General features: G+C 48.9%; 1 protein-coding gene across 1 annotated transcript in view; it reads right to left on the bottom strand.

The window, feature by feature from the left end:
• The window catches only part of rnf217 (ring finger protein 217), a 13,290-nt gene extending 2,243 nt beyond the window's left edge, over positions 1-11,047 (bottom strand). Inside the window, exons 1-4 of the mRNA XM_084453375.1 lie at positions 10,088-11,047; positions 3,463-3,693; positions 1,711-1,875; positions 1-129 (exon numbers count right to left, since the gene is read on the bottom strand). The exon at positions 1-129 is cut by the window's left edge and continues 73 nt beyond it. Coding sequence (XP_084309501.1) covers positions 1-129; positions 1,711-1,875; positions 3,463-3,693; positions 10,088-11,041 — 1,479 coding nt within the window. The 5' untranslated portion in view covers positions 11,042-11,047. The remainder of the gene's footprint in view (positions 130-1,710; positions 1,876-3,462; positions 3,694-10,087) is intronic.

The following is an 11,047-nucleotide window of genomic DNA, read 5'->3' as shown; positions in this document are numbered from 1 at the left end:
GCTGAGGTTGGAGGTGTGGTCTCCGAAGAAGCGCAGGTGGCGGTACTTCTCGCCGCAGCGGTAACAGAAGTTGGTGTTGCACTGCGTGCAGGTCATGTGGTCGCAGCCCTCCGTGCGCTGGATGTGGATCTGGGCGTGCGACGATATCATTGGTCAGCGACGTCATTGTCAGACAATCATCATCATCATCATCAACGCCAGACATCAACACCAGAAATGACAGTGGACAATGTAGCTGTTGGACATTTAAAGCAGTTTTTTGGTTGACTTGGAATGTGTAGGTGTTGGACTGTGTGTGTGTGTGTGTGTGTGTGCGTCCGTGCGTAGGAGTAGACTGGGCTCGGGCTCTCCCTGGACAGTTTGGAAACTTTCGTCCTGCTATCTCCCTGACTCATGCTGACGTTTCACAGACAGAGACTGTTTAGCTAACGGCCCCCACATCCCCACTGACACACAACTCAGTCAGGATGACGAATAGGCACTCTGCTAGCTAGGCTAGCACCTTTCCACAGAGTAGATGTGTCACAGAGCTGTAGTGGCTAATAAGCAAGGCTAGGCTAGGCTAGGCTAGCTGCAGTAAGGTGCCCAGCTGTGTTTGCTAAGCTAGGCTAGCGCTGCTGATGAGCCTGGTCTGACCTCATCAGGGATGATTAGGCCAGGGCAGGGCAGTCTGATGACTACCAGGAATAATGGCTCCGGATCCCGGCAGCCTTTGTTGAAACATGAGAGAAAGAGCAACAACACTTCTCTCTCGGGCTGTCTGCCTGCCTGCGCGGCAATTATCTAACATCTTCTCCATCTGTCCACCTGCCAAAGATCTCAGAGGCTCAGAAAATGGTGCTGCAAATGGTAATGGTAAATGGACTGCACTTATATAGCGCTTTTATCCAAAGTGCTTTTCAATGGCCTCTCATTCACACACGAATGGCGGCAGCTGCCATGCAAGGCGCTAGCCTGCTCAATGGGAGCTATTTGGGGTGCAGTGTCTTGCCTGGCTTGTCTTACATTTCGACATGTGGACAAGAGGAGCCGGGATTCGAACCGCTGACCCTTACATCATTGAATAACCCGCTCTACCACCTGAGCCATAGCCGCCCTTGACGATCAGCTGACAGCTACAGAACAATCATATTTCACTTTGCGTACTCCTTTTGTGTATTACATTTCCAGTAGAAGGAGGCTAAGTTAGTGGAGGTACCCTGTAGTCAGGCCTGGTAAACTGAGCAATGCTCTATCCTAGCTCCCTAGACCCAGCCCTAGCTCCCTAGATCCAGCCCCAGCTCCCTAGACCCAGTCCTAGCCCTAGCTCCCTAGACCCAGCCCTAGACCCAGCCCTAGACCCAGCCCTAGACCCAGCCCTAGCTCCCTAGACCCACCCCCAGGCCTAGCTCCCTAGACTCCCTAGACCAAGCTCCAGCCCTAGCTCCCTAGACCCAGCCCTTAGACCCAGCTCCAGGCCCGAGTCCCTGCCCCAGCCCCTAGACCCACCCCCAGGCCTTACTCCCTAGACCCAGCCCCTAGATCCACCCCCAGGCCTTACTCCCTAGACCCAGCCCCTAGATCCACCCCCAGCTCCCTAGATCCAGGCCTAGCTCCCTAGAACCCAGACCTAGCTCCTTAGACCCACCCCCAGACCCTTGCACCCTAGACCCAGCCCCTACACCCACCCCCTGGCCCAGCTCCTTGCCCCAGTCCCCCAGCACCACGCACCTTGCAGCGGGGGCACTTCTGCGCGTTCCGCTGGCCGTGCTCGATGACGCTGGCCCAGCTCCGTAGCAGCTTGTCGCCCCTCCGGTAATCCCGACACTTCAGCCCCTCGTGCCAGGGGGCGTGGCATTTGAAGCACCACACGAACTGGCACTTACTGCACTGCACCTGCCGCGAGGAAGAGGGGCGAGAGAGGAGAGGGTGGGGGGGGGGGGGGGGGGGGGGGGGGGGGCGAGGAGAGGAAGAGGGGGGATAGGGAGAAGAGGGGAGATGATGACGACTTCAACTGCGAGGAGTCTGGGTGTGACCCTGGGCGACCAACTGTCGTTCTCCGCACATATCACATCTGTTACACGCTCTTGCAGATGCCTGCTCAACCAGATCAGGAGGATTCGCCTTTTCTTCACTGATGAAATGGCGCAGGTGCTCATCCAGGCCCTTGTCATCTCCCGTCTGGACTATTGCAACTCCCTCCTTGCTGGGGCCCCGGCGTCAGCCATGACACCCCAGGAGTTTGCCCAGAAAGCCTGGTGTTCAACCACCCCAAGTTATCCCACACAACTTCCCTTCTCTGTTCTCTACACTGGCTCCCTGTAGCAGCTCGCATCCAGTTTAAAACCCTGGTACTAGCCTACAGGGCAATGAAACAAAATGGAACAGCTCCCTCCTACCTCCAGGCCGTGGTCAAACCCTATAACCTGGCGTCGCCAGCCTGATCTCACAAGCTCATATTCTATTTCACTCCGCAGATCAGTCTGGACATCCAACCGTTCTAACTGAAACCAACCATTCTAACTGAACCGAGATTGGTTCGTGCCAATCACAACCATTTATCTAATATGGGGCGGGTTTAATTAGATGACAGAACAGAGGAGCGCCGCAACATTTTTGCCAGCAACCAAGATGGCAGCAGCTGATGTTGAACCCGCAATCGCGACCGTATTTAACTAACAGAACTGTGTATTTTCTCTAAAAGAAGTACAAACAACTGCACTTAAAGCTGTTATTGCTAAGAAAGATGTGTTTGCAGTACTTCCGGGTCTGGCGAAGCCAGGCTAGAACGCTGCTGCCTGTCAGGCTACAAACCCTACCCCTACCCCTACCCCTACCCCTACCTCCCCTCTCCACCGACCACTACGCTCTGCTACCTCTGGGTACTGGTTGCCCCGTCACTCCGAGGCCCCTGCGGTCGATCGATAGACACAGTCACGGCTCTTCTCTGTCCTGGCCCCGCACGAACTGCCCACTGACGTCAGGACAGCAGAGTTGCTGGCCATCTTTCACCGCAGGCTCAAAACTCACCTCTTCAAGAAGTACTACAACAATCCACCCTCTTAAGCACCTATTGTATTTTTAGATTGCTATACATGCACTTTGCCTTCAGCATGAGATTATGCTCTTAGTCACTTGTTTTAGAAAGGAGAGGCACTTGTGAGGATAAAGGTGTCAGCGAAATGACTGTAGTGTAATGAGGAGAAGAGGAGGGAGAGGAAGAAGATGTTTTCTGCTCTGTTCTCTTTCCCTCCCTCCCTCCCTCCCTCCCTCCCTCCCTCCCTCCCTCCCTCCCTCCATCTCTCATTCTCCTCCTCATCAATCATTCAGGTTCCTAAGCAGCTACTGTACCCAACCACTTCAAAACCGTCAATACTCTCTACAGACAAGCACAGGGAGCACTGTACTATAAGAGGGCTTGAGAATGGAGGACTGGTATCTGGGACTTGAACTGATGAAGGCACGGGGGGGACTTGATCTCACCTTGTACTTAAGCTCTGCTCGGCTGGGGGTGTGAAGTGGGCGGGACTTCAGTGAGGTGAAGAGACTGCACTGGGGGCACGGCTTGGTGCTGGCGTCCAGTCGACCGAGCTCCTGGAAGTAGCGGTACTTTGCCACCTCCTCGTTGGCCAGATGGGACACCACCACACTCTCCTCCAGGAAGCCACTGCATTCCGTGATGGGACACACAATGTCAGCCCTGCCCACACGCACCTGGGGATGGATGACGGACAAGCCAGTGAGCCAATAGTATGGAACATGCTGTTAGAGATGACGCTAAGGTGACATAAACTGTTTGATGATAGCGATCACACACACACACCCACACACACAAGTTTGTTTTTATATCCTTGTGGGGCCACATAAACCTAAACAGTCATAAAAAGTAAACCTAACCCTAAACATAACCTTTGAAATGAATGGGTAGGGATGCAAACAATTAATCTAAAATCGATTCATTGAATGTTAAGGATTTGTTCGAGCACGTGAAATTTACTCGATCTACTATCAAACAACGTGGTAGCGAAGCAACCATCTCGGGAGAAATGCAGAGAAATCAACAGCGTCATATTTTGAAAAATTAAGCAGGCCAAGCAAAGCATTGTGTGGGACTACTTCGAAAAAGAAAGGACAAGAAGCTACTTGCAAATATTGTGATGCTGTGTACACGTACAGTACAACACTACGACAACAGCAATGATCTATCACTTGAAGAACGTTCACTCTGACAAGTTATCTCTCCTCCTCGTCTCACCTGCAGCAAACCCCCACTGGCTCAGTGTTTGCGAGGAGGAGCTGTGACGCGCAGCAGGCAGAAAAAAATAGTCCAGTCCGTCCGTAATAAAGCGTTGATAAAAAAAAAAAACGCTTTTGTTATCGTTTGAAAATGTTGGTATTTTAATTACAATTAATCGATTGATTGATCGTTAACATTACCAATGATCGATTCGGGGACGCGCCTTCAATTTGCAACCCTACTTATGAGGCCCCACAAGGGAATTTTTTTCTTGTTTCACTATGTTCTTTTGAAACTACCCTTGTGGGAATGTCCCCACAAGGTGAGTCAAACAAGAAAAAAATTCCCTTGTGGGGCCACACACACACAATGCACACAGCTTGCTCTGCGTAGTGTATGGCCGCATGATGGGAGACAAAATTCATTTTTACAGTAACCATACTGTATGTTGTGAGCTGTTCCAAGCAATACATTATAGTTTAGTTTAGTTTATTCAACATATCAGTTTAAAATACATGTCGTGCATTAAAAGAAATATCAAGGATAGCACAAAAAAGTCGTGGACTTATTTCCGTTGGGAGGTTCCTTGGTCTCAACATAAAACACTTAAAACACAAACACATAAAACTACATCACACAACATGTACACATACTAACAATCCCGCCCTCCCCTACCTGTCTATTCTTGGACTTTGGCTAGTAGCCATTTCCTAACATTCACCTTAAAACTGTGTGGGTTCTTGCTCTGTTTGCAGTTCATTCCTGTGCTCCTGTGTAGGCAAATGAGCATTTTGGTTCTACACCTCAGGGGGAGCAGATTGGCTAAGCTTGACCTAGTCCTGTGGTTGTGCGATTCCCCAACTCTGGAGAAGACATACATACATTAAAGGAGTAGTAAAGGGAAAATGCATGTTTAGCCCTGTTTTAAGGTTACTTATGATCATATACTCGCTGGCCCTGGGCTCAAGCAGTGGATGGAAATAGATTTTCTATGACAGATCTGCCCAGCTAGTGGAATGAAGGTGATTAAGTTGATCAGCATCCTTAAGTCAAGCTGAAGACTGTTTTTTTTACCATCACTCAAACAAGAGGAGCATGCAGATGGGTAGGCCCTGCCATCTTGTTATACTGTCTGAGTTCAAACCAGCGGAGATCATTGGTTAGTAGGTCTGATGGTTCAGATCAAAACATTGACAAAACTAGCGCTTTCGAGAAAGTCTGATAATTGCTCTACTACCGTTTTGGTCATACAATGGATGTGGGTGGGCACCTTGAACATTTTCCCTTTACTACTCCTTTAATCCCTGGGTGACAGCGCAGCTTCTTGTCTGCGTGCGTTGGTCGGGAGGATCTACGTGTGTGCGTGTGCGTTCGCGTGGGTGGAGTGTTCGGGAGATGAATACCACAGCAAGCTCTGATGAAGGCCTGAATGCTCTATGATCTTTACTGGTCCCTAGAGGTAGGAAACAGAGGAGGGGAGAGGAGGAGAGGAAAGGTTCAAGGGAGAATTCTTTGGAAACAATGAGATCGAACAAGCCCTCGTTTAGTCATGTGACACGGCAGCAGACAGCGACTGCCCTGGAAAGCTGGACAGGAGCCATGGACAACAACGGGAGACACAGGGAGGCCTGTGGCTGAGGAGAAGCGCAGGCAGCCAGAAAGAGCTACTAGTGGGGAGAAACCGAGCCTAGCCGTTGCTCAACTCTCGGCCGCGGTTTCGCAACTGGCTGCTTGCGCGTCACATCAGAGGTCTGGGCTGGAGGACTGGGGGGGGGGGGGGCGGGGGGATTCGGAGGGCTGGAGGACCGGAAGACTGGACTAGGAAACTGGGGGAATGGACGGATGGTGTGTGGAGCTAACTGGGTTGAAGAGCTGGAGGGCTGGTGTGTCTACTGATTAGCTAACTCGGTTTGCAGTGACTGCGGAAGCGGAGCAAACAACTGGAGCTGCGACCTCAACGTGCCCAAAAGGCATGAGGTCAGCACATGAACACACACACACACACACACCCGACGTCATCCAACACAACACGCGCACGTGACTCACACACAGAAGCATGACCTCAGCACCCGCCACAGTAACACAGTGTGGATTAGGAGAAGAATGTCCTAACTACTGGTGATTACTGGTCCATCTCAACATGGTAGCGCTAGTATAGCCATCACCAAAGCAACGCCGTGACTATCCCCACAGCAACATTATGACATTACATTTACTGTACATTACATTACATTACAGTCATTTAGCAGACGCTTTAATCCAAAGCGACTATCAATAATTGCATTTAACCTAGGAAAAGCCAATGTACTACTACTTGCCAGAACTTACAAGTGCATCTTCTTTCTAAAACAAGTGACTAAGCATAATCTAGTGCTGAAGGCAAAGTGCAAGAATAGCAATCTAAAGTACAGTGCAATACAATACAATACAATAAAATACAATAAGTGCTTAGGAGGGAGGATTGTTGTAGTACTTCTTGAAGAGATGAGTTTTGACGAGATTATGAGATTATGACCATCACCACAGTACGGTCCAGACAGAGGATCACTATGACCATCACTACAGCAACACCCCCGTATAGGAGTCAAGGTTTCAAGGAAGTATAGGCAGACTGTGGTCACAATTTCAGAGAAAACGACTCCCTCTCCTGCCTTACAGCCATGTGACAGGACGTGATGTCACCGGGAGGATACCAACTGTCTATGTGTGGGGTCGTGTGTGTTATTGTATAATCACCATGGGCGCTAGCTCTTTTCTTGACTGTCTATACAGGGGAAATGTTTCCACAGACTGGTCTAACAGGTTAGAGGGCACCTCTTCACATTGTTCATACAGTACCTCACAGAAACATAGCTAAAATCACTCCTTAGCCACACTATAAACTAACCAAAAACCACACCAGGAAATATACGTTTGTCTGACAGAGAGCAGCAGCAGCGGTGATGGAGGGGTGATGGTGAGTAAGGGCCTGGCTGATTTCATTAACTAGGTTCCACAGAGACACTGTGTGATTAAACTGTCAGTTAGAACCGGCCAACCCTTGTCACCACTCACCTCCCCACCAGACACACTCACACTGTCAGTTAGAACCAATCAAACCTTGTCACCCCCCCCCCCCCCACACACACACACAATGCCAGTTAGAACCAACCAACCTTTGTCACCCCTCCCCCACCCCGCCCCGCCACACACACACACACACACACACACACACACACACACACACACACACACACACACACACACACACACACACACACAGACCAAGCACACACACTGACACAGCTCACACGTAAAAGCCTGCGGTATACTTGGTTTTAGCTACATGTACGCATCCACCACCACGCGTGTCCTGTCGTCCTTCCTGCGGTTGACGGTGCATGTTCGCAGGAATTAACGCGCCGCAAAATGTGTGTTGCTAAACAGCAAGTATAACGTAGGCTTTACTCTGTGCTGTGTGTGTGTGTGTTTGTGTGATATGTCTGTGTCTATTAGGCCTGAACCTCATGATACGGACAATACGTACTATATCACGATACATGGGTCACCATACGATTGTATCGCAATTAGGGCTGACCATCGATTTAAAAAAAAGAATCTAATGAATTATATGATCTGTAATTAATTAATCTAATTAATCACATTGTTTGCTGGCAAAAGCAAGAAGATATTTAAATTAAAAGAGTTGACATTATTGTGGCATTGAGTAATTATTGAGTAAAACATTGAATAGACATTAGAAAAGGTGGCTTTAGAAGTCAATATACATTGTTTTATTAAATGTGTAAGGCTATCAATCTGAGCAACATATTCAGCTTGTGCCAATACGTCCGTGGATTTTCAAAACTCTTGTCCCTCTTGATGAGGGCTTTTAGCTGCATTGAGGGATGTAATATGCAACGCTTCCATTAAGCCTGTGTCTTCTACATTAGCTACTGAACACCTACAGTCCATAGCAATTCATTTTGCAACTGAGTTTGTCACTTTGTCTGAGGTAGACTTCAAATAAATGACAGTACCCGAGGGGGGGACACACAGGGACACACACATTACATAGTGAGCAGCGACACGGCACACAGCACACACACATGCTACTTTCAGAGGTCGCCGGTGGAAATTGTTCCCTGCATTTATCCCATCCCGAGCCGTCCTCCTCTGGGGGCAGCCAGGAGCAGTGCTCAGTCCAGGTCCTGGTCAGGGACCGGACTGAAGAGCATCTGTTCTTCTGCATGTTTTTCATATTGGGTTCTTTTGGGAGGAAACCCATACGAACACGGGAAGAACATGCAAACTCTGCACAGAAAGGAGACCTTCTTGCTGTGAGGCGACAATACTAGGCACAACGCCGTGCCACACGTGAGCAATTTTTGGGGTTCAGTGTCTTGCTCAAGGACACTTCAGCACACGCCGGGAACTGGGATCGAACCAGGGACCTTGTGATCCCCAGGCGGCCATTCTACCTCCATTATGTGCTGCCCGCCCTCAGTAGCCTACGGGATCCACTGGACAAAATCGATTAATAAAAATAAATACATAAATTAGTATTATTATTATTGTTAATAATAATAATAATAATTATTATTATTATTATTTCGATTCGAACACATTAATTTAATTAACACGTTAAGATTAGCATAATTAATTGATCTAACACATTAAATTGACAGCTCTAATCACATTTAAAATTTTAAAATACACAACACAACTCCATCCCCTGCTCCCTGGAGGTGATCCTGATGGCGGAGGGAATGTAAGGACATTTTAAATTCATTTAAAACATGAATAATGTATAAAAGATTGAATTATATCCTTCATTTTATGTCTTGTTCTGTATTTCTTCATTGTGCACAAAATAAATAAATATCCCATATTTTATGTATCGATACTATACCGCGGAAGATTGATACAGTATCTTGGACAAAATAAATGTGATGTATCACTGTATCGATTTTATTGCACAGCCCTAGTGTCTATGCTGTGTGAGTGTGTGTGCTGTGTGTGGTGTGTGTGTGTGTGTGTGTGTGTGTGTGTGTGTGTCTGGGCCGGACTGAGGAGTCGACCCAGCCAGGAGGTTCAGAAGGCAGGAAGCACATGACTTCCCCTGGACCAGCAACAACAGATGACTAACACTGAGACCCAAGACAGGCTGACAGATACACACACACACGCACACACACACACACACACACACACACACACACACACACACAGCCAGTCTAGGACCTGGCTCCCTACTGCGGCCCAGCCCCCGCACACAGTGCTATTGGGGGCTGAGATAGGCTAGCTCAACAGGAGGGGACATTGTGCTAGCTCAGTTATGCTGGCTGAGGTGTGGAGCACTAGCTTGGGTTGTCACCAGGTTGTTGACTGCCTCTCCCTGCAGATCTGCTCAACAGCCTGGTGCTGATACGCATAGAGCCCGAGACAGACAGTAAGACTGACAGGTAGAGAGACACAGACAGACAAATAGACACAAACAGAGACACAGACAGGATAGACAGACAGAGAGAGACCAACACATCTGTCCAGCTAACCTGCCTGAGGTGCCAATGACCTAACCCTAACCTGAGGCCTGAGGAACACAGGAGTGTCGCCCTGAGGAACACAGGAGTGTCAACAAACATAAAGGCCTATAGGCCCCCACCCATATTATGAAACACAAAGAACAGTAAAAAAGAAGACAGAACGTTCACACTCATAGTCTACAGGGTAAATGCCTCTCTTATGGAGGAAGGCTATAGAGTTCTACTTGATGATTTGATGAACACACAAGCGCGCGCACACACACACACACACACACACACACACACACACACACACACACACACACACACACACACACACACACACACACTGAAGTGAACAGGCTACCTGTGAACTGATGTATCTTTTGAGGCATTCTTCACAGACAGCCTTCTTGCAACAGTGAAGCGGCTTTATGTGCTTGTCGTCCAGGCAGATGCGACATGTCATGATGACAGTCGACACGCTGTAATCCCCGTTGTAGAAGTTGCTCAGAGTTCGAGGATCGATCAAATTGGATAAGGTGTAGGGGTCGGGCCCGGGGGTGTCTGCCGGGCGGTGGCCCATCTCCACGTCGCTCCCCCGCCGCGAATCCACTGTTGCTGCGACGTCCGATGTTGACGGAGTCATCGCACCACTACATTGATGTTCTGTGCTTTCACTTTTATCCGAGGGCTTCCGATAGTTGTCGTTGGCGATACAGTACACCGTACAGTAAACATGTTCCACGTCCTTCAACTGAACGGGCTGGTCGTCATCAATCCGACCACTTTCACTATTGTCGTCAGAATCTGAAATGACATCAACTTGATCCAAAACAGATGACGTTAGTCCCGTTTTTTGATCTGCGATGTGCTCGTCCGTTTCGGTCTCTCGGTCGCTGGAGTGCTCTAGGACAGGTAGGTCAACTGTAATTCGTTGTTTGTTTATGACATTATCAACAATGGTATCCTCCGTGTCTTTTGGGTCATCCGCTGTGTAGTTGTTGTTGTTGAGGGCAGAAGACCTAGATGACCCAAAATTCCTCCTCAGAATATCCACTGCGCTCGGTTTCCTAAAGCTGTCCCTCTCCTCATTGTCTTTGCTCGCCCTATTCTCGAGCCTGTGAATGTGCACCTCCAACAGTCCGTCCCCCGTCCGGACTTTACCGTCCTTGACATCTTGTATAAAATCTGTGCCCGGTGACTCAAGTTTGTCGGACAACTCCGACAGATTGCAGACCACCGTCTCGTCGTCGTAACCCCTGACGAAACCAGGCATCTTGCTCTGGTAAACATCCACAGACATCTGCTCATCTTCCATTCCCGA

This window comes from Borostomias antarcticus (genome assembly GCF_949987555.1).
Source record: "Borostomias antarcticus genome assembly, chromosome: 19".
NCBI lineage: Eukaryota > Metazoa > Chordata > Actinopteri > Stomiiformes > Stomiidae > Borostomias > Borostomias antarcticus.
Note: the sequence above shows the minus strand (reverse complement) of the source record. Positions and strands in the feature narration are given on the sequence as shown.